This window comes from Lepisosteus platostomus, chromosome 9, assembly GCF_059453375.1.
Source record: "Lepisosteus platostomus isolate fLepPlt1 chromosome 9, fLepPlt1.hap1, whole genome shotgun sequence".
Taxonomy (NCBI): Eukaryota; Metazoa; Chordata; class Actinopteri; order Semionotiformes; family Lepisosteidae; genus Lepisosteus; species Lepisosteus platostomus.
In genome coordinates this window covers 31,184,391-31,209,409 of record NC_142619.1, presented here as the reverse complement: position 1 = coordinate 31,209,409, position 25,019 = coordinate 31,184,391, and the positions used below count along the sequence as shown (strand labels likewise).

The window sequence follows — 25,019 nt, the reverse complement described above, 5'->3', positions numbered from 1 at the left end:
GCAAAACCCATGAAAAGATCACTTCCATCTCTCCCACATCAAAACACAGACTGGCAGTAAACTGAAAATCAAAGTCTTTGACGGAAGACATCTTGAAAGACTGTAGCTGAGGTCTTTTATTTAATCGGTTAGTTTTTTTTCTTCTTTGTAAAAAAAAATCAACAACAAAAAGAGAAAAGCATCTGAACACCCTCAGAGTTTTTTAAATAGTTTCGCTGGCAATATTATTAGCTGCCTGTGTAGATTTCGGAGAGTGCGCATGACTGAGCGTGTGCATGTGTATGTTTGTGAGAGGCAGAGAGAGAAAGACAGACAAGGGGAGAGTTCTGTTCTTCTTTCACTGCTCCATCCGGGAACTTTCGAATTAGCATTGACAGCCGAAGCGCAACTTTTCCCGAGGCAAAGTGAAATCAAGCCGCGGACTCGGACAAAATATAGTCCGCCAATTACAACTTAAAATTACAGAAAGAGGACAATAATGATCTCCCGAATTGGGCACAACACCGCGAGGATATTTTAGAAGTGGATCTGTCCAAGTGCTGAAGTGTTTGCGCCGTCTTTGGAAGACTTTACACAGTGGCGTAAAGTGAGTGATGAGTCCTATTCCCAGTAAAGAGGCAAGAACTTGCTTTGCAGACTGAGTAGTTCTTCTTTCGATTGTTATTGTCGCTTTTTAAAATTTCCTTATTTTTGGAAACTTCGTCGCGATTGCTTCGAAAGTGCAAGAAAAGTGCTTTGAAAGTCACAACATGGAACTACAGGGCCTGCAAGAGGCGTTGAAAGTGGAAATCCAGTGTCATCAGGTATACAAAAAAATCTTATTATTGCATCCTTATTGGTCTTTTGAACGAATGAGAGCGAGAGGAAAAATGATCGGATGGGATCAAACGTGAGAGGTTTACATTCTTAGCAAATAAGTGTGTAATCTTTATTGTTTTGATCTAATGTCGAGTAATGGGCAGAACATACCGTTTAAGGAGGAAAGGTTTTTGCACTTTTTAGAGTTGTTTGGGAATTTCGTGAGTCTTTTTAGAGCAACAAGGATTTGGAGTAATAATGCGGTGGTTCTGTGTAGAGATTAGGACGAGACTTGAATATTTATGAGCTGCAAGAAAACTGACTCGCAGTGTATCCTCGGCGCTTTGTTCCTCCCTTATATACTAACTTGAAACACTTTTGTAATTCTTGTTTTATGCTTTTTCTCTTTAGAAACTAGTTGCACAGATGAAGCAGGACCCACAGGTAAATGTAAATTCCTAAAGTATCGTTATTGCTTTTTTGAATAGGGCAGTTGTATTCGGAGTGAGTGAAAAACTTTATCAGCAGGCATCTTTTTTTTTTAGCTTATTTCCCTATTAAACTCAGTAGTGGTTTCCGTGCTTTGTCCTTAATGTGACTTTGCAGAAATCCGCATCGTAGTAATTCAAGTTTTTTGATCACCACTGGCATGCTTTGTTTTGTTTTTCAACTGTTTTTAATAGACTGACGGTGGGGCTTTTTGTTTCTTTTTAGAACGGAGAGCTTAAGAAACAACTCCACGAAAGGCAAACAAGAATAACAGCTCTTAGCGAGAAACAAGTAAGATTGAATATGTAGGGGTTTTATTTTGCCAAAATGTCTTTATTTTTAATGTCACGGTGTAACGTTGTACTACACCGTTAAGTTAGACACGAATGGTATTTTATACACGTAAAAAGTAATCGAATGTATTCATAATCCAAATTACTTTGCTAACAGCGTTCAATAAGTCTTTTGTCGATATTGTGATTTTGTTTTGCTCCACTCTTAAGTTGTGTAACATGAAATGTTGAAAAATTTAGCGTCCATTTTGAGTAGGTCGACATGTTTCTAGAGTGTGCGAAAGGAAGGGTCTTCCAATAACCTGCTTCCACTTATACATACCAAACACAGTGAGAAAATGAAAGAGAAGAGTTATTTAATAGACTTGCAATAATGTTTTATTTTGCGTATCTAACTGGACTTTATTGATTACTTTATAGTCTTTAGATATTATTTCTTCTTGGTCACATCTGACGTGTTAGCATTTGATTCGACTTCCCTTGCACACTTTCACTTTTTATAATCTCGTATCAATCGGTGCACAAGATTAACTTTATTTTTAATGCTAACGATACCCAAACGTTATCTTTCAAGAGACGTAAATAATGTTGCCTAAAACCAGCTGAGAGTGGCCGGTAATAATAAGCGTTACCGCTCTGTACAAGAGGAGCTATTTTTCAGCACCACGAACAGATGCCATTGAAGGCTGAAGTCACAATACTCACACAGCAGTCACTCGCTTAGTTTGCCCTGCCTGCTGAATTAATAAAGTTAGCTTAGCGAAGGCACGGGGCGACAAAGACATAAGTAAAACAGAATTTAACAAAAATACAAACGCGTTGAGAATCAGTATTTTCCTGGAATATCGAGTGTAATGCATTGGCCTTTCCCTAAGTTTAATCGATCGCGTTTCCTTTGGAATGCAGTTTTCAGCACTTGGAACAGCGCCTTGATTTTTTTCAGTAGCAATTAAACGTCTTTAAGACTGAATGAAGTGGCGTTTCAGGGACAGGCACAGGGATTGACATGTGGTTTTGTTTTTCGTAGTTTTCAAGGTTTTGCGAGGGGGGACAGTGTTTGGACGGTATTTTCTCTGCTGTTTTTGTAAAGCACTCCACTTTGATAGTGGAAGCTTCCATTTTGTGAGAGAAGGGGTGTTGGTTTCTTCCTAACATGGAGAAAAGTCTGCAGAGTTTCATGGTGGGGGATGGGGCCCCATTCATGCTGAACATTACCATTTTGATTGCTTTGATGCTGTTTTTGGAGGATGAGGGGGAGGGGAGGGGTGATGGAGAGAAAACCCGAGTCAGCACAGCGCAGGGATGTTTAATCATTGGGCAGAACCAAATCAGGTCCCTTTTTTAACAAAATATGACCTTTACTTTCTGTGCGTTTGCATTTACACAGAAGAGCAAGCTGTTGAGTTTACAACGATACAACGATTCTCTTCAAATTTGTGCGCCAGAGGTCACTGACACCCGAGGCCCTGAAGATTTTATACATTATATATGTGTGTGTTTGTGTTATATCGATTTCTTATTGTGCTTAACAAATACTCCTTTAGTGTGTCTGATGCCAGTATAAAAAAAAACCGGACGTGTTACAAATGCAAATTAATTTAATAAGAAAGACATATGAGGTAATTTTGCATGAATTCGTTCCTCAATGTTTGGATTGCTAAACTGTGGCAAGTTATGCCCAGGACTAAACTAAAGGCAAAGCAACCATACTTAAATGGTTCTGGCCTACAGAATGTGCTTATTTTATGTTCATTGGTTAAAAAATAAAATGATGATATTATGGTACTGAAAGCATTATTCTAAGAATTTATAATATATATTTGTATGTCATATTTGAATATTTTCTTTCCTAGACATGGCAGTGAACTAAAAAGTTTTTTTTTTCTTTTACATTCCTAAAGTCACAGACAATGTCAGTTCTCCATTGGTATAAACCATACTAAAGCCATACATTCAGTTAGGAAACAATGTAGCCCAAACTTTAAAACTTTAAAAAGAACACACATCGGCTGTACATATCAAGAATATTACTTCCACAATGTGTAATAATAAAATAATTAAATCCTAATGGAACAAAGAAGGCAGGGAATGATGGAAAAGTGTTTGGTATTCCAAAAGTGACGCGTGTTGGTTTTTGCGAAGTGCAAATAAACAGATATGCCCAGGTTGTTACCCAGATCCATTTAAAACATTTCTAAAAGGGAAAAAAAAAAATCACTGTCAGTATGACAGCCAATCAGCCACAGAATGGCTAGCAGAAATCTGGAACATGAGCTCACAAGGGTACAGTATTGTGATATGTGAACAAACAAGATGTAAGTGTACAGAGACAAGCCTGAAAAGTTTCTTGCTGACCAGAAGAATCCATTTGGATTGCTGTGAGCCAGGCATCACTGATGGAGTGTGAATGGAGATATATCGCAGTGGCTCCTTTGGAGCGACATGATGGAGCAGTGGTTAGCATTGGTGCCTCGCAGTGCTGGAGCCCTGGGTTCAGTTGTGGTTTAGTTGTAAATCTGCTATCTGTGCTGAATGTGTATGCTACCTCCATCTTTGTGTGCATTTTCACCAGGTGCAACAGGTTTCCTCCCACAGAGTGGTGAGGTTAAGTGGCTTTTGGGAAAATCATCACTGGTCCACATCAGACATGTCAGCGTGTCTGTGTGTGCCCTGTGATAGACTGGGATCCCATCTAGGGTTTATCCTGCCTTGCACTCGTTGCTTGCTGGGATAGGCTCTGGCTCTCCCTGACCATGCATTGGACGAAACAAAATGGATGGATGTATTGTGGCTTCATTAACTCGAGCATCTGCCTTCAGGACCTGAAGATGTTGGTTGGATTAAAGTAGACTTCATTCTAGTTCATTACCACTTTGAGAAGTAATATCTATTTATGTTATCTTATGTTGCTTTACACATAGTCAGACATTTTAATACTTATTTAGCCTAATTGCTTAGTAGGGATTGGAGATGTTTCTATATTATTATCATTATTATTCATGCAATGAACCTGTATGAAGAAATAAAAATGCTTGTTTGTGCATTATTAGTGTCATGCTCCATGTAATGTAGTGAAGACATTTTACATTTCGAAACTTTCATAATGAGAATGCACACTCACACAAAGTGCCCATAACCATGGAAATTAATGTGGCGAAAAAATATTTGAACAAAATGTAAATTATCTCGTTGCACAATGAAACCAGTTTACATTATCCCCTCTCTGCTTGGGGGCCTCAAAGGCTTCTCTGAAAATATTTTAGTCACAGTTATCAACGTTGTCTAATCTAGGATGCCGCAAACACACATATTCTGCTAAGTAGGGAGATATGCAAAACTCCCTAATCCCTTTGTAGGAGCTTGGCCATGGCTGTGTGGGTGAAATAGTTTTTATTATTTTTACTGCTATATCTAGTGTTTCTACCATCTATCTGGTGTTTAATTCATATGCTTTTTCGTTCCCCCATTGCTCTATAGCTGTTGTTTTTCTCTTGAGCTGGATTTCCCTTCTTTTACTTTATTATTTATAACTGACTGCGCTGTTACAAGGCCAGAGATTTTGGTGGCTGGATAGAGCCGTTGCATTTACCCCTGTACCTACACGATCTAATGTAGTGGAGAGTTTTAATTATTTGTGCTAAAAATCATTGTCCTCTCTTTCTTAGAAGACGTTTTTGTACAAAGAACTCCTCGGATTCCTTTCTCTTTCAAAAGTGTAAATCACATATCTTCCTCATTAAGTTGTCGTCTTGTCTGGGCTCCCTGTAAGCAGATTAAGTACATCACCTCTCTGGATTCTGCCTTCACTAACATAGCTCTCTTATTGAATTAGACCAGCTGCTCACCAAATAGCATGGTGGTGAAAATAAACATACTTATTTACTCATTGAGATAGAAAAAACAACAGTAAAGTGATTTGTGTTTGTCTTGCTGTGTTTATGGCCTCGCGAGAACTTTTTTTTGTGCTTGTTAAAAAATGATCCTGTGTCAAACATCCACGTAGATGGAGAGGGATCGAGAGGGAGAGAGATGCAGAATAACCCAGTAGCTGAGTATGTCTTTGCTCAGGAGCAATTCAGCATCCTGTCAAGACTGATTTACTTGAATCTGTTTACAAAAATGCATCCACAGGGTCAAACAGCTGCCTAAACATGTTTACCTGTGGCACGTACATCACGCAGATATGGATTCACGAACATTCAGGGCATCCTGGGTGGAGGAATCTGTGCAGCCATGCAGTGGCTAATGTAGATAGTACAGGAGCAGTTAACTGTAATATGTGTACTCTACTCTTAACCATTTTGAAAAGCCAAGTTCTTTAAAAAGGAAGTTTACTGGGAAGGCTTGTACTGAGTTTGTTCTTAGTAAGCATTATCATAAAAAGGTACATAAAATGCAAACATAATTACTCAGGTTTTGTGTTTCTAAAATGGATGACCCAGAAAACTTCATATAGGTAACCAGTTTAAGATACCTACCGATTCAGGTGCAGCTTATTATTTTCTTAACACTGGCACGGCAACATTCTTGGCTCACTACCAATTAATTCAGATAACCAAAGTAGTGGGTGCCAAGCATCTAGTAGGGAGCTCACGGAGAAATAACAAAGGCACCCATAACTTATTTCTGGAGGATGCCTTTGAGAAGCAGTACACCAGCATTCTAGTTCAAAGGCACTACAGCTTGTAGACCAGGATTAAAGATCAAAGCTGAAGAGAGCCGTTTGTGTTGTAAAGTTATTCAAGCAATGTTCATATCTGTGAAAAAGAGTTCTTTAATCATCACTTCGAATTTGAACTCTGGTTCTGACAGGGCGAAGGCATGTGAGTCCAGGTTTTTGTGATGGCAGCACACTTCAGGGTTTTTACACTGCAGTTAGGATACATTCAGTCTGCCTGATGGTGAACTGAGAGGGTCTGAAGTAGAGACAGTACCCAGGTTTTTGGTATATTTTCACTTTCTTTGTAAGGGCAAGTTCACAATGTCTTTTTTTAAAGGTTTATGTATCGCATTTTTACCTCTTAAAATAGATATTAGTGTCATAATGCTTAAAGGTCTTATGGCTACCCGAAATACACACCATCCCTGTATATTTTCCTTTTTTTTCTTGTGCCTTTTGGAGCTCAGTTTTCTGTAGTTCACAGATTTTAAAAGTCTCTAGTATTAGAAGATAGCTTGCTAAGTACAGGAAACTAAGGTTATAAGCACTGGAATCATGTTTGTTTCTGAAATTATTTATGTATCTACAAAATAAAAAGACATTAGCATTAGCTTTCTAAAATCCTTTCTTTTTTTAAATGCTCTGTTTTCATTAAACGTTTTTTTCCAGTTTCATTTTGATGTTGCAATATTATTCATTTACGTCTCTTGAAAACCAGCCAGTTTTCTGGAGTTTGAAGGAAAATGCCAAGGGGACCTAACATTTGATTTGCTTAACACAAAAAAAGTTTACAGCCTTTTGTTCATTTGTTTACAAAGACATTTACAACACATTTTGAGCCCAGTGGGTTTTTTTCAGAATGAACAGTGAAACATGAAGCAGAAGGCACACGTATAAGCTACTGCATGTGGAAGTGCGTTTAAAACTGAGAACAGGAGGCACTTCTTTACCCAAAGAGTTGTGGGAGTATGGAACAAGCTGCTCCGTCATTATATGGATGTTGATATCCTGGTGTCTTTGAAGGAACAGCTGGATGAGATCCTTGGATCAATTATGAACTACCAAGTAGCCCCCCCTTGTTTATAATCCTTCTTATAATATTAACAGATGATATAATGCAGATGACTATTACTTTCCCTTTCGGTATAGATTTGGCATCTCAAATGTAGGAGAAGAAAGTTCCAATTTATATTACAGTTATTTTCAGACATCCTTCTTTAGTTTGGGTAAAGCCTACCCTGTTGTCTTCATGTAAAATAATTAAGATGGCTCTGCCTTTTTTCAGATTTTGGCCCACAATTTCCACCTGGCCACTACCAGCAAATACCAGATGCCTCACATGATATTTTAGGTGTTGTTAAAGTGCTTCAAGGATTTAGTGATGCCCAAACAACAACAAAATAAAAACTGTACAACACCATCAAAATCCATTAAAAAAATTAGTGAATGAGTTAAGTAGTTTCAGTATGTGCTGCTGAAGTTGTTTTGAGGTGCTTGGGATTCATAAAACAGTTTATAACCAGGTGTTGGTTTCTGTTGCTTGACAACTTTTTTGCTGTTCAAAAGTTTGGTCAGAATGAACTTTTCCATTGATAGGCGAGAGAGGAGACTCACCTGCAACCATCATGAGTGAAGCACAAATAATAAACACCCTGTTCCTTATTTTACAAATGCATACTACCTGCATTCTGATTAACTGATAGTTTCCTTCTGAGGAGAAAACTCTGTCACAGTCCAGCACAATGTGATGAGAAAGGGCAGTTATGAGCAGCTGCAATCTAGGAGTGCACAAGAAACCTGAATATTTTCATTCACCCCAACCTCCATAGCTTAAGTGAGCTAATTATTTGAATAAGAAATACAATCCCATGTTTTATGTTAGGTCTGAATCTTCAGCTAGTTGAAAAATACCTGTAAAGCCTGCAGGAGTCCAGCTCATGAGGTGTAGTAGTGTTTGCACTGTGTACAGATATAGTAGTATATTCCTTGCCCTCATCTTGAAAGACTTTCTTGGTGTAAACTAGTAATGATTCAAGCTGAAGAAGTCCTCCAAATGTTGAGGTTAACCTTCATTAAACATTGCCTTTTGATTTTACAGGCAGTTAAGACACCTGCTGTCAGTACTGTAAAACTGATTGTAATTGACTGTGTATTTCATCACCAAGCAAGCTTCCTATTAAGTCCTGTAATCCCATGATGCCTCATTAGAAAGGCTGGCTGAGATGATTATCCTCAAGGTTTAGAAAGTTTTGCTAACATATATTTGTCTTTCAAGCAAAGGATTAATTATAAAGGCTGCCCCATTTTGTTGTCGCTCTTCATATATTCATTTATTTGAAACTTTCTTAGAATTATCTGTTTTTACATCTGCATATACACACGCATGCTCAGGATTCTGTCTTGAACATGTTGTGTACTGAGTCTAATTTCTTTTCAGTCTTCTAAATTTGGCCATGAGAAACAAAACAATAGAACTGAACAGCTGTTGTTGTTGAAGGTTCATCTGTCCCATTGTTTTGTCGTACTGTTTAGTTCACAAACACTTTATTACCCTCATTAAACAGTTATATTCAACTTTATCATTGCCATTTCTGATTGTAATAAAGTGTTTTCAGAAATGTGAATTCTTTAGATATAGATAAATAGAATCTAGAACACATTTCTACAATGTGCTTTTGAATTATAGTTCTTTCCGTTGTGATGTAGTCTATAGTTTGATTGATGTTCTCCTGAAAAATGAATGGGTGCAAGAGTATTCATATGTATAACAGATATGTAAACATGTATCATAGTAATATAAAACATTATCTTATTTTATTCTAAAGCTTTGTGTGAGATTTTGATATTTAATTGTATTAATTCAGTAGGTAATTGTGTATCTAGATGTTTTTACAAGAGCACACAAATATAGTAAAAATCCCAAACAGCCAGAGCAGGAAATGTGTGGTATAACCCTTTAAAAGCTCATTATTGGTTACTGAGTGCATCTTATTTACAAGCTGTATTTTAGACATTTATTATCGCAAAACAAGACAAAGCAAAATAGGCAGAAGAAAATTGTGGAACTTTGCAATGAAGTGAAAAGCGGTACCACTTTATTGAAGGGATCCGATACAGTGGCAGTAGAAGATAAAATTGGACACACTTTTTAAATGATGTGTCTTTTAATATTGCTTCATCTGTAAATGGAAAATAAGTGATGTCTCCAGAACTCATTTTTCTTTTTCTCCTCTGGCTGCTTGCCCTGTAGAACTTTACTGAAACTGTCTAGTGTTTTGGTGCTTTGTTTTGGGACTGATGGAAATGCTTCAATGAAGAGAGTCGCTCATTCACGGGAGATGTGTGGTCCCCTGTGGTATGGGAAATGGTCACTGAAGACTTTGCCTCAGCTGTACCTATTGATATGTTTTTTCAAGCCTGCTGAGTGGTGTGCAGTCGCTGCCTTTGTGTGGAGCTAGGTATCGTTATGTGGTCCATATTTTTCAGGCTTCACCAGAGCTCCTTGCTGTGGATTCACCAAGCTGCTGTGCTTTCTGTGTGCAACTGATTTGCTTATTGTCGAACTGAGGCACACTGCCTGTGCTAAACAGTTTGCCACTGGCCAGAGGTGAGGTTTTGTGCAGCAAAGGAGGCACAGACAAGCATCACCAACTAAGTGCAGCTTCTGATGTCCTCATTTCAAGGCCTAGAACTGAGATGGAGGATGAGAGGCAAGCAGACACACTTTTCTCTTGCTTTGTCCATTTAGGCCTCACGTGGAGGGAAGTTTACTGCAGATTGTAGTTTTAATATGAAGAGGCAAAAACTTCATTTAAAGTAATGAACCATTGTCTCTTTGCTTTGCATTGCTCAGTAATTACAAAACTTGCAAAACAACAAAGACACCAAAAACCAACTAAATAGTGTTAGTCCCAAATTGCTCACATGAAATGAGCAAACCCATTGGAAAGATTTGTTGGCTTGCAAGAAAGAACGACAAAGTCAGTGTTTAACGGCAGTCTTCCCCTGGACAGACAGAAGAAATCAGCAGCTGTCGTCAAGTACTGGTTTTGTAATTTAGCATCGGGGGAAGGGCTGAAGGTTTGCTTTAACGCAGGCCATGGTTTTAAAAATGAAATCGGTTTTGTTGCAAAATATTTTTCTTTGAGCCCTTCAGGATATTTTTCAAGTTATTGAATTATAGTAAAACGACAATATGTTGTTATGATAAAAACCGATACTCCTTAACCTTTCGCTTAATTTCTTCTAATGGCTAGTTATAGTTGTACAGTAGCAATTTCCAGAGTGTCATGCAGAAGTGCTGATGTGGCTTGATTCAAACTACAGTGCCTGGCAGCCAGCGGAAAACTGTAAGCAAAGAGCTTTTTCTAACATCATAAGGAAATGGTGTCCTGGAAAGCACAGTTGTTTTTCTTCTTCGTGTTGGCTTCTCTTTCCTTCTGTTCCTAGCGATGATGGTAATAATAACAGGGTGTTTTTGTGTTTAACAGTTTGGTACTATAGATTAACTGATGCATTAGCAGATAAATGCAGTCATAAAAATAGTAACCAATGAAACTGGGGAAAAAACCAAGAGAGTTTCACGATTTCTGTTTTTTTTTTCAGACAATGTGATGCTTTGGAAAAATGTTTTCTCTTAACATCAGCAGCATAGGACTTCCGCTCAGTGAATATAATGTGGAATCATGTAGTATAGTACAGTAGCTTGAATTGGGACCTAAGGGCTCCTTTTGTACAAAAACTGATTTTGTACAAAAGATTCACTTATCGGATATAAGTCACAATGAATATTTTATGTAAGAAGTATATTATTTTGTATATTACAGTATTTTTTTTCTTTTTAGGGGTAGAAAATGTGTTTGTATTAGTAAGTGAATGCAGAGGATTAAGGTTTCTTTAGGCCAGCCAGGTAGGTTATCTGGAACTGCTCAATGGTTTTCTCGACAAATAGATTTTTGTCTTTTGAAGTTGTGGCCATGTGAATGTTTCCTTAGCAGGGGCGAGGACTACATGGAAAAGCACTTATTCTCCATGTGGACAGTAATCAGTGAGCAAGATTTTTACTTTCAAAGAAATTCTCAGTATGTTTTGTGCTTGATAACCAGTTAATCTTCTATTTTCTGTTTCTTCTAATGAGAGGTGAGGTGGTCCAAGTCTGTCTCCTCCTCTGTCAGCTGTTCCTCTTCTATTTCTGAGTAAAGCAGTAACAGACACAGAGGCGTATTGAAAGGGAATAATTCCAAATCATTTTTTTTTTCACACAAAATGTTTCAGATCTGTTTTATCTTAGTTGTAAAATACTTTTCTATATAGTTAATCTGAGTCTCTCTAATGTCCTCGTAAGGGGCTCTAAAAATCACCTTAAAGTTATGTTATAAAGTTACCTCAAAATTACTATATTTCTGCGTTTAGAGTTGCATATTTTTACACTGACTGGAGCAAAGACAGTTGTATTGTTTCAAAATGCTGATACTTTATTTGCGTGAATGCCTCACATACTGTAAAACACAGAATTAGATATTTTGAAATCTTTTTATCGCTACATCTTAAAATATAGGACAATAATTGTTGACATGGAAATAAGATGATTTAAGGGATGAAAACCTAACTGCTACAATAAAATAAAAATATGTGGCACAATGGAGTGATCTGTTAGAATGTGGACAAAAACCTGAATCATCAAATTTGTTTAGAGACATAGAAAATTAAAAACATGACTCGAGCCCCAGGAGAAGGACTTTTGTGTTTTATTAGTCAATTGGATGGAGTGCCACATCGTACATAGAGGAATCTAATTATGAGCACAAGGGACAGCACCAAGTGATAGTGGTCTTTAAAAGGAAGAGAAGCCTGGCAGCTTTGTTCAAAGCTTCCTTTAATGAACTTCCTTAGTAGCATGTATCTTAGCAACACATTTTATTACATACCAGCTCAGGAGAAGCCATATGTACATTGAGTAGCACAAAGTCATTTATTTTCCCATTTTTATTTTGTTCTTTCTTCCTTTGCTCATTCCTTTCAGTCACATATGACTCTTAAAGATCCTCTGGCCACTTGACATCTTAATACTTATTCTCTACTGATCTGTGTGTGTAGTTTATAGCTGTCTAATGCTAATGAACTTTTTACATTTTTTCTAAATGAGGTTTTTGATAAAGCACCACTAGCAGCAACAACAATAACTAGCTTAAATTTGACAAAAAAGTAAAATACACAAAGACTAATACAAAGGATAATTGAATTATTTCAAAAGAATATATACAATAATTCATTCACCATTATACACTGCTTAAAAGGCTTTTACCTTTTAACACTCAGTACTGCTCTAGTGAACAAGAGGGTTGCTTGAAAAAGGCAACATAGACGCACAAACTCTGCCATTTTTTTTAGCTCTTACTCCAAGTTAAAAATCAATGTCCACGAAGCTTTCAAGTTTGCTGATATTCATGCATCTTACTATGCCTGATTGAGATGGGTCACCAGTTTAAGCAAATTGTAATCATTGTGTACTATGTTATCATCACATGACATGATCTTCTCCTATTTAAAGGATTTTGATGACGGATGTATGAAACACACAAACTAAGAAAACTTTTTAATTTGTGTTTTCTTCTACCAGAGAAAATATTTAAAATATTCTGAAGCATTGTAGAAATGTGGAGCCCTGTTCAGGATATTCAAGATTTGTTTTGTAAAGTTGGTTGTGATTTTACGTTTAAGGTTTTTGACTTAGTCTTTGTCCAATTCACATGTAGTAATTGAGTGCATGAAGTTGATGCACATGAGCACCAAATTGTTCTAAAAGGTGTTGTCGTGTGGGCTAAGTTCTGATGGTACAACAGGCCAGTGCATGAGCTGTAACCAAAAATGATGAAGAAATTGTTCATGGATATTTGCTCATGTGGGAAAGAGATTGTTGTTGCTCTAGTAGTGCTGCTGAAACATAGCAATAATGGGTGGAGGACTCTTCAGTTCTTTTGTGTCTTTGCATTGTTGGCGTTTCTTGGCAGCAACATTTCCATAGTTATATCATCTCCTTAAGTGAGCTGTGGCATCATTGTAATGTGATTAAAACTGTCCACCCTGTCCACATTGTGCGTACACATCATATTTGCAAGAACAACCTCTCAAGCGCAAGTGTCTTCAGGGTTTTGGTATCTGTTTTAGAGAATAAAATATCTGTTTACATTTTTTAAAGAAGTCATTAGTTTATTAACTGAACTCTAAGTTCTCACTGGCTGTTTCAAGCAATAATCTTTCTCCATTCCACTTCATTCCATTAGCAGTGAACAAGCACTGCTAATATTCAGTTTGTGCTCAATCTGTTCATTGATTTTGTGGGGGGGAAAAAGCCAAATAAGTTGGCCATTATTTGTAGTTCCACCTGCACATTTTTTTGCTAAATGAAACTACATAAAGCTGGTTATAGCAACAAAGTGCTACTGAGCACTTATTTGCTGTTCCCTTGAGTAAAAGGCCACAGAGGTGGGGGAAGGTTGTTAGTGCTCACAGAATGAAATATCTCATTCAATTTAAAAACTTGCTTGACAAAATGTCTTTTAGCAGCACACTATGCTGGTTAACCAGTTCACCTATGCTGGCTGTAGAAATCCTTGGTCAGCAGATTACCAGATGATGTTTCTTCCGTGCATAATCAGCACACAGAAAAAGCTCAACTCAGAGAGCACAGGGTAACTAGAGATTTCAAGGCTCCAACTTCAAACATTAATGAGGAGCTCCATGCATGAAGAGTCAGATCACTACAGATTTTCTTTTGGGCGTGATCCTAAACTCTTCCAATTTTTAAGCTGCAGTTCAAGTTGCAGTTCTGTAACATTTGCTATTTATTTAGCAAATTTAGTTTGACTTATCTTTTATTAGTCAGGTTAGCTAGGAATCCTTTCTTATTGACACATTACAAAAACCTTAATTAAACATTTGTTTAGTCTTCGTCTAGAATTTTTTTCACACCTCAGATGAGACACCTGGATTTCTTCAAGTAAAAAAAAAAGCATTTCTGCTGTGAAATTGTACTTCAACAATTGTAACACTTTCCAGTCAAATGCTGAACGAACAAATCAGTTGACCTATTATTGACCAAGTTGTACTTGCTAAATAAATAGAAATTCAATAATCAGAATTAATAATCAGACTCTTTTCAGCATGGAAAAAAAACTCCACTTGTTCTTTTTGAATATATTACTTGCAGGTTATTTAATTGAAAAAGAACCTTGTCTTTGAAGATGGACTTGCCTTAATGATTCGATCAGCAAATGCTATGGTAGTGTCTTCTTCTTAAAACTATTTAATAATTTTGATTAGTCTCAGTACTTGAATAATATAATCATGACTGGTTAAATATTGAGTTTTAGACCCCATAATAAACCCCATAATTAACTAGCAATAATGCTGAAAAGGAAAAAGTATTGCCATTCAAATCTGACTTGGTAATCAAGTGCTAAATGCTTTTCTTAGTGATGTAAGTTTGGTCCAAGGATTTAAGAACTGTGCTACTAATTGTTTTGTTATTAAGAGCATTTCGGGTGTAAAGAAAACGTAAAAAGTGCTACTTTATTGCAGCTCAATACCTGAGGACTCATGCTAGAAATGTTAAGTTTCCAAGATTACTAACTGGCGGAAATGTACAGGTTGTCCCAAAAGTGAAATATACAGCATCAGTCTGAAGTGAAAGGAGGCTGGAAATCAATTTTGCTGATAAATGAGATTGCTATTAATAGGAGTCTGACAGCAATCAAACTGATATTATCAGGAGTTAGGATTCCATTGACCTCTGAACTGGAGAAATTTCAATTTCTTAATAAAAAGTAGATGTTGACATTAATGTGAATGATATTAAGCAGGTTTAACTGTAATTAATAATTGTTCAAAAATTGAACAAAAGCAAATCTAGTAGCTGTAAAAAAATAAAAGAATAATGGTTTCTTGCAGACATATTGTTGAACCTTTAGTTGGAATTTACTGTACATGGAGATAGAAAAAGGCAGAAAAGACTGGTTCTAGACTGTTAGTTGTTTCATATCCTACCAATGTTTCAGTAATTGTCAAGATTTTGTCAAAGTCGGTTTGTTTTCCGAGTGATCGGTGATCTTTGGGTCAAGTCATATGTGATTTGAAACCTTGGTTGGAGATCATGCTATCTATATCGTATTTTGGCAGATCAGAAAATTTAGTAGAAATAATATCTGCTGCTTTCGGACACATTGCAGCACAAAGGGGGAAAGACTTTAGACATGGTCAGCCAGCCGATTGTGTCAAGAGTTAACATGGGATCCCTGTTTTAGTTTCGCCTATGTCTTTCAAGACTAGTATCTAGTAGAAGTGTGAGCTGTAATTGTCTGTGAGCGTGAAATGAAATTGCATCATTAATATTTTGGGGTAGTTAGTGAAAGGAGTGAAATGGTGGAAGGCTGGAAATAAGTAGAACAAATGTAAGATGTATTCAACTGTGGCTAAAAATTACAGATGTTATTATTTGCAGACCATTTCTGCTATGCCAGTGTTCTAGTGTTTTTTATTCCAATTTTAGCGTACAGTTGCATTGCACTTACCGCAGTGCATTGATTATGTGAATGATTAGTAAACCTTTGAATCATTTTCACATTGTTTAAAGTCTCTTCCTCTTTCGATGAGGCATGCTTTCAGAGCACTTTCTGCTTCCTATTATATACATGTGAGCATGTGGGTGCTGTTGTGTGGTTCAAGGATTTCCTTTCTGTAGTTGCAAACAATTGTCAGTCACCGTGTTGCAGCTTTTTAAATACATGATGAAAAAAGAATGCATTTTCCCCTCTGCTTTTATGCATGCCTACTATGAAGCAAGAAAATATTTCCTGTTATTTATGTTGTTTTACCACAGATCGTGCCTTAAAAGAGAGAAAGAGCTTGAGAAGGAGAGAGAGGGACATTTCAGGGGGAGATAAGTGGGTTAAGCTTTGTTATTATGCTTGTTCTTACGTGCACTGCTACTCTCCTGCTCGCCCAAACCTTGGTGCTGTCCTGTGTATTTGGAGAAAATGAAGTACAACCATGTCCTTTCCAGGCAAATACACGGTCTAAAGTAATAGTGGTGCTAATAATAATGATTATCATAACGCCAAGAATAATCATAGTAATAATAATGGAAAAGGCATTCGTAGTAGAACATCCAAGGGATTATGGGTAAAGTGGAACAGTTAATGAACTTTGTTCAGCTGCTTTTTCTTTGGCCTGGAGGTAATGAGGGGGTCCGTGCTGTGTGTCTAATTTAGGCAAAGAGTGTGCTGCTTCTCTAAGAAGCTTTGTAGCTGCCTGCAGATTAGCATACTGTTGTAGATCCTCCTCATCCTGGGAGCAGTGCCATTCACAAGTCTTTGTAATCAATTATTGTAGCTTTCTTCATGCCAGAAATTAGAAGGAAGGGAAATAATCCAAACAGGAACTTATCTCTCTGTTTTTAATGGAACCAGGACAACTTTTATCACTGTAGTTTGAATGTAACAATAACACGCTCTCTTTCAAAATACAGGAATTACTGTAAATCTGAGTTTTAAGGCACGTTTTCAAATGATGTGGTTTTGCATAGTTTTTTTTTTGCATAAAAAAGAGAATGTGACAGTAACATTTTCTTAATTATACAAAAAAAAGGAATCTGGAACACGCTATTCAGCCATGTGGTTAAAGCTGATTCCTTAGGATCTATAAAAAAAAAGCTAAATGAGATCATAGTCTCAATTAGTTACAAGCAAATACACAAGTTTGATGTCCTCCAGTTATTTGTAACCATTTCTTATGTAAAACCTTAGTGGGAGTACCTTTGTTAGATTTCCAATCTGTATTTCAGTGTTTGTTGCTTTAAATTGTAGCTTTGCCTGGAGGAAATGGATACTCCAGTGCAGTGCTTCACAGTAATAAAGATATTTGAAACATATTCTATCAGACACAATGAAAATGAAGCTAGAAGGGAAAGCTACATCTCTGTTGTGCCGACGTGTGTATGGTGAACCTAAAAGATGTGTGTCCCGATTTTACTTTGCTGGCAGTCTGAGGGCACACTGCTCACCTAATTCAGTTATTATGAAGCAGGCAACTTGCCCTGTTTGTTCACTGTGAAACAAGGGAAGTTCATCCTCATTGGTAAAATTGACAGAAGTAAATCTAAAAGCTCTGTTTTTGGTGGGTGCCACTTTTGAAGTGTTCAGGAAACAGGCACCATGAAAAAGAGAATGAAGATAGATGGTGTTGACAGCATTCAGATTCTTCTTTGTGTAATAAAAGAATGCAAATGCCAGATGGATGAAGCAAAATAAGCGCATATTGGGGATTTATTCTAGGGCATTAAAAGAAGTCATTTTCAATTACTTTCATGAGTCATTGCACCCAGACACTTAAAGGTTAACCTTAATAAATTTCTCTGGCAGACTCCAGTATTGACAAATCAGATGAATGACATTCTCTGCCAGCTCAGATGTAAAACTCCATAGTATGTTATTTCAAAAGCAGGTCTGTCCTTAATCTTATTATTATTTATAAGTTGTGGTAGTATTATTCTTCACCTTGATTAGCTTGCCGTCATCCACAATATGAAAGCCTGTTGTCGGCTCTTCACTGACACATTGTGGATGGTGTGTTTTATCTGTTCACCTTTATCCTGTGACATCCTGGCTGTTGTGGAGGCTTTCCATTTCAGTTTCAGGTGTTGCAGCTGGCAGATCACATTCTCTCTTGAAACACATTGAACTATTCTGGGAACCCTAGAACCGGCCAACAGAGGGACTGCAGAGCATCCAGACTGAATCTTTGAATCTTGCAAATGCTGCTGAAACAGTCCTACAGGGAGGGATTAAATTGACAAAGAACCAGAAATCCTGACCTTAAATATCTACAGCCCATGAGTTCTCACAGCTGTGATGCTGTGGTAGAAAACCCAAGTTTGTTAGTGAGACTCTGCTTTCCATTTCTCCATGAATTGTTTGGCATTTTGTCGTGGATTTGGCCAGGAAAAAGAGGTAGCAGATCAAAATGTTGTCTTGACTTTCAAGAATGTTGTTCTGATTCTTGCCTGAATTAAAGAATTGCATTTGATTTCTGCAGCACCACAGTTTAGTATTATTAAATATAAATGTTATAATTGTTGTATTTTGATGTAAGACTTTTACCAAGAGCTTAAATAACTCCAGTCACATTGCATTGAGATTTTATGTAAGACATACAGAGCTTTATGTGCCTCTATATCTCAGATCCTTCCATCAACACAACTCCAACACTCAGTTTTCTCAAAACACAAATGCACAACAAATACACTGTGTAGTAACCAACTCTATATTATTTTAGAGCCTTTTATCAGAAAATAAAATGGCAAACAGTCCAGGTTCACAAATCAGCATATTGTGATAAGTAAACAAGAGGCCTGGTAAAACCTCCTGGGTTGAGGAGGTCAATTTAGATTGAAGTAAACAAAACCATTATCAAATATAAAATGTCTCCTTATTTTCCTGTCTGCTTCCTTGTATTGTCTAAATAGTGGTAAACTTGTGCTTTCTTTTCTGGCAGTTTATTATCTTTCTTTTGGCTACTAAAGTTACTAAAGTAACCAAGAAGTTACAAAAAAAAACCCCTAATAAGTTACTGAAAACAACCAACCCAGCTGCACACTCTCTAATATTCTAATAATGCCCTTTTGGCATATTCTAACACCTTTGTTCACGTACTTCAAGTTGAAAATGAACAATGTTTTGTCTTAAAATGAGACAGTTTCTGAATTGGCAGCAAAAACATCCTTTCTTAAGCAAACAGTTACCAGGGGGAGATAATTTAGGGACAAAGTGTATTCCAAAGTTTAATCCAACAGTGTTGAGTGTTAAAAATAGGGCAGCATACTGGCGCAGTGGTTATCAGTTGCCTCACAGCACTGGGGCCTTGGGTGTGGAGTTTGCATGTTGTCCCTGTGCTTGTATGTGCTCCTGTTTCCTCCCAGTCCAAAGCCATACTGGAAAAATCTTGCCTTGCACCCGTTGCTTGTTGGGGTAGGCTCTGGTTCCTGCTAACTGTACCTACAGCTCATCCTCAGGTTAGGGCAGCAGTGTGGAGACGCATTTAGGGCTCTAGGCTCCTGAATGCAGGGCTATAGGTTCAGATCTTAGGTGGGCTCACTGGTGCTGTGCTCTGGAGTTCTATACAAGGCTGACCACCTTTGTTAAAAAAACAGATAACAGTAATCTTGATAGATTGCTCTTGACAAGAGTCAAATGAGTTTTAAGTCATTACTTGTTGAAGATGGTGTTATTAAAAGTTTTGTTAAGAGTGCCATCTTTAGCTTGTTTTAAATGTGCTTGCTACCCATATGTATATTCATTTGTATTGAAAAAAGAAGAGACAAAAGTGACATTGCCTGATGTTGTGGATGATGATTACTGGCAAGAAAACTGTAGCCCAAAAATAAAACTTTGAGAAAATTGTTTAATGAGTTAATCCACCCTTGAAAATATGATCTATTAATGCAATAACCAAACCTTAACAAGCACAGGTTTTGCTTTTTACTTTCAGTACCATGTTTAGCAACAGGTGCTGTGCCTTTACTTTGAGTGCCTTTTCCCCTGCTGTTTTCAACGTAGCTGTAGGTAAAAAGCTGTTTTACTGTAATTTGTACTATAGTCTCTCTGGACGAGTTTTTCTGCAAGACATTTAACACCTGCTGATTCTTATATTTAACTGCTTTGCCATTTTAATGTCTGTCTTTAGTATGACCAATGAGTCATGCCCAGGGTGAAGGCAGTGATTTACCATCTTTAACATGAATACAAGAAGAAACCTAGAAGCCAACATAATACCTGTACCTCATGCCCTTTTGTTCCAATTAATTGAAAAGCGCTATAAAAGTGTAAGCAATAATAATAATAATAATAATAATTACTATTATTATTCTTATTATTATTAATTAGTATCCTCATTACAATAATAAGTAATGTATTAAGGTTATTTGAAGTTTTTCAAGAGGGTTTTTACAGCATGGGAAATAATTGCATCTTTCATCAATACGTTGTTTTCTAAATGATTTATCAAACTAAAAAAGTCCCGGCGTGTTTGAGAAAACACTTTGACACATTAACCTTGAATATTTTTGCTGTTCAGTAAAAAAAAAACAACAATAAATGTCACAGTGACAAAGGGATTTGTGTGGATGTAAATAGGAGGCAAAATTCTCACGAGTTTTTTTCATAATTTGTAAAGCTTTTCAGCTTTCACTGGGACAAGCCAACAATGAGCGGTAATTAATTACGTTAATCATATTAAACCAATTGCTGAAGGAAAGCAGCCCATGTTGTGATCTATTCTTGTCTTTAACCAGGTATTTCTAGTGAAGATTGCATAAACAATAACTAGTAAATGTGGTGGAAACTACAATAGCTGTCTTTCTCAAAATGCCGTGAACACAAACATTTAAGTAAAAATCATATTGAAGATATACTCTTTCCTGCTATTCCTCTGAGAGCTCCAGAACTTGTCAAAAAAGACAGACGAGAAGTCTGCAAAAACTATTTGTAATTAAAAAACAGGCAATAAAATGCTCATGAAGATACTACAGTATATGTGTGGCTTCAGTTGATGTCCTTGTGCAGTTATTTTCTGATGTGCCAGGTTAATGTATTAAAATGCACTCTTAGTTGTAATGTTGTACAGAGTATGTTAAATATAAGTCAGATGTGTTCAGGGCTGCAGGATGTATCCTTCTTTCTCAGTATTGTGAAATTATAAAGCTTTGATATACAGTATGGTAGACTTTAAAAAAGATTTGTTCAGTTTAAGACCTGTTGAACTTACTGAACTAATAGTGCTACATGCAATGCATAACACGACCCCTGACGCCTCCACTATCAGTACGCTTGTAGAGCTGTCACGTATGTCATTTTTCCTCTGGAGTTGTCTTGAGCAGTTGCTCTGCAAGACTGGACAGACTTTGAAGTGCTTGTAAATTAATGAATGATGTTTGGCCCCTGAGTAAGGAAGTGACAAATGAGAAATAAACTTGCAAACTTTTGTCGTACCCAAAGGCTGTAAAACTCAAGGAATTAATGTGCAAATCTGGCAGAAAAGTCTAGCAAAAGTCTAGACTTGTACAATCTTGCCTTTATGCCTGTAAGAGTTAGAATTTTCAGATTTGCCTTTTTGTGGCTCTAATAAAATGTGCCCACCAAGCATGATTTGATCTATAATGTACAGTGGCCATTACTGCCAACTCTTATACTTATATAGTAGGAAATGGGTATAAATAGATTTTTTTATAAACGGTAGCATAGATAATATAAGTAAATAGTAAATAGCTCTAACATTGCAAATGTTTTAGTGTAATGTTTTGTCTGAATTCTGAGAAGTGAATGTTTAGTCACTATTTTGGTTTGTGCTTGTTACTGTATGTTGCTCCCAGATTCCCATAACAGTGAGGACAAGTGCTTTGAATACACCTAGAGTTTTATTTGCAGTACACTACAAATCCTCCTTTAATGAATCCTTGTCGTTTTACTTTTTTCAGATTGTTACATGGAATATTACCTTAGAAAACTAGAACAAAAGTATAGCTATTCACAGTTTTCATCTGCAGAAGGTGGGATAAAAGGCTGCGAAGGGGTGGTGGATATTCTTTGTCCGTGTGTCCGGTGTCTTACATTCCACTTAAAACATTGAAGCCATTACAACTTGAGATGTGCATCTTCGTCCGAACTGAAATAGCCAGTTTTCTGCCGAAGCTCCCAAGAGGTCTTGTTTGGTGTTGGTTTGATAAAAAAAGAACATTTTTGCTTAAACATAACGCTCAGGAGTTCTGATCAGTGCCAAGGTGATACATCTGCATTTATTTACGATTCCAGTGTCTTTTCATGCAATCTAAGCTCACAGCCATTACTAAAAAAGGAACTGACAGGGAACACAACGGCTGCAGCATAGCGCCAGAAGATGGCATGGTTTGTATGCAGTCTTCTCTCTAATAAGAGATCAGGCTGAGATGCTATTAATAGCCTTAATATGGTTTTAAGCACAGAGCTGGAAAAGAAGAGGTGAAGTAACTTGGTGTGAATAAACTCCTGTACCCCTGTAAAATGAAAACAGACTGTACTGTTTCTTCAGTGTGAAGTCATCCCATCGCAAAGACCTCTCAGATCAGTTAAATATATGTATGTTCCTTTCCTAATGCTCTCTGTTTTCCAAAGACATTTTAAATTCAGTGGTGAGGGAACTTTGCAAAAAATGTCAGCTTAGGCCTTGCTCCTTTTATTTTTGACTAAGAGGGCTGGATGGATTGACAACACAAAGCAGCTGTCTCCACGCCCAAACATCTTTTCCAACAGTTTCATAGGGGCTGTTAGCGGATTTCCTCCATGATTATTTGATATTGATGACAGTTTTCTTTTAAATACTGTAAAAACAGAGCTGTGATGATTTTTTTTTCTATTCACTGTGAGGTATCCGTTTTTTAGTCTGTTATTATATCAGTGATTTTTAAGTGAGAAGGAACAGTGTACCGTATTAATGTAGCTCAGGTTTCTACTAGATGCTAAATGTACAGTACAAAGCTGCAGAGGACAGCATAATTTTAGTGAGGGATTTTACACACTAATAAATCTCAATAAATCTCAATCCAGTAGGAGTGTGCATAGCAGCCAAATTAAAAGAGTTATTAAACAAAGGGGATATACACTTCTTGGGCAGTTAATTTTCTAAGAAATGAGGATATTTCATTTAGAACTTAAGTATTATTCTTTAATCCAGTAACGGAGTGTGGATAGTAGTTGCCATTTTCTCTAACCTGACAGGGGTCAGTGATATTTATTTTAAACTCCGATTCATAATTATACATGCTCATGAACAAAGTAATTTATTTAAAATGATTTGCCATAAAAGTGGAGTAAAAAGGGCTTTATAGTCAGTTTAACAGCTTCTCAGGGAACACAAAGCAAACCTCCCATGGCATTGACAAAACCAGAGCATTTGTTGTTTGCTGTTTCCCTATCAGGGTGCTATGTCCCATATATAAGGAGATATAGCAGAATGGGTGACAGAAACTTGGGTAGCAGAGGGGTCAGATCAGCTGAGCTTAAGGAAGATGGAGAGGTCCACTTACATACTGATATTTTATGCCACCATCTGCTGTAACATTGAGGAGCTGAACAAGACCTTGTGAAGTGAAGTAATCAGAGGAAACAGATTTAAACTCTACTCCTGCCGCAGCTTGCGGAAAGAAATGGAGAATATATGTAGCTGTGAAGCCAACAGAGATGATGCTATTATGATGATAAACAGATACAGTATTTTAGAGTACAGAACATTTCTATGCAGAGTGCAGCAGACTCTAGGCTGAAAGAACAGAATAAGATCACTCTATTGGCCATATACAATTTTTTGTATGAGGAATTTGTCTTTTCGCAAACCCAAACTTGCTCTCCATGAGACACACAGACAGGGAGAGAAGCTTGGGGTCAGAGTGTAGGGTCAGCCATTTATACAGCACCCCTGGAGCAGCTGGGGTCAAGGGCCCAACAGAGTATGATTCCTTCTGCTCGACGCGGGATTCGAACTGGCAACCTTCCAGCCAGAGCCACAGATCCTTAGCCACAGAGCCAACGTCAATATTTTATTCCTTAGGACAGTGGAGAGAGGGGTTTAAAACTATATTTGTTTATGATACTGTTTATACTGTAGAAGCCTGTAAGAGTTTTCCAGTATAATTAGGCATTTTGCCCCTAACCTACTTTTTTAAGAACACTTTCCCACACAGATAGTTATGTGCAACGTTTAGCACTGTAAGTTTTTTATAAGGGGAGAGACAAACCTAGATTCAGTTAATCACTTTTCATTCATTTTCAGCTTCTCTTTAGTCACATATCTTATGTGTCAGTCTCCTAAAAGTAGAAAATGGATGGATGGATATTGAGGTAATAAACTATTTACTATTAAACTGTTAATAGTAGAATGGAATGTGATTTATGTTGAATCCTGACACTTAACAAGGGCAAGAGAATTGAATATACTTAAGACAGCAGTGAAATCATATGTGGACGCTAATGTAAATAATACACAACCGAACGCCTAGCTGAGCGGAGAGAGGCGTGGTGCGCTCCGGAGATAAGATAATAGGAGTTAGGTGTTGGTGGAGAAGCTACTGCACATGCTTTTTAAAAGTTTCAAGAGGAGCTCAATATTGACTGATGTTCAATATTGAAACCAGTGAATTACATTGTGGATGAGGGAAACCTATATTTATTTTCCGGCATATAGATGTAAAATTTTTCCTTGAGATTACTGAGCTTTTACACAGATAAAGTAATAGAAGATCTGCTGGTGAATTCTATCAAGAAATTAGTTTTTTTTAAAGTGGGGAAATTGGGAATATTTTGCCATTGTGGTAGCTTTTGTTTTATGTAATGTAAAATCACAGTGCAATGCACTGCTTGGAGAATTCATTAGTGAAGGCTTACAGATCACCACAACAGTACACTGGTTGTCCTAGAATTCCACTTGAGTATCATCAGACCGATTTGAAAAAAGCTTCATGAACTTGCAACATGTTTAAGGAATCTCTGAATGTTTGAACACTGAGAAGGTGTTAATGGCAAATATGAGAGGCAGGTTCATAGCTGCGAGTTATGGACCAAATGTTCATTTTTGAAATGATCCTCTACCTTTTTCCTTCTAATGCTTTGTCTTCATGCTGTTTTTATGATAGCTGCCTCCATATGTGTGAGTGCTGTAAATAACCTCATTTATATCTTCTCAGAAAATGCTTTGAAAGC

General features: G+C 37.1%; 1 protein-coding gene across 2 annotated transcripts in view; it reads left to right on the top strand.

Annotated features, from left to right (window-relative positions):
- Positions 1–309: 309 nt before the first annotated feature.
- Positions 310–25,019, top strand: part of phf21b (PHD finger protein 21B) — a 106,978-nt gene continuing 82,268 nt past the window's right edge. For both annotated transcript variants that reach the window (XR_015941142.1, XM_088644703.1), the window contains exons 1-3: positions 310–803; positions 1,210–1,242; positions 1,513–1,578. Coding sequence is in view for 1 of the 2 variants with exons in the window: in XM_088644703.1 (XP_088500829.1) it covers positions 750–803; positions 1,210–1,242; positions 1,513–1,578 (153 nt within the window). In the remaining variant the exon portion in view is untranslated. The remainder of the gene's footprint in view (positions 804–1,209; positions 1,243–1,512; positions 1,579–25,019) is intronic.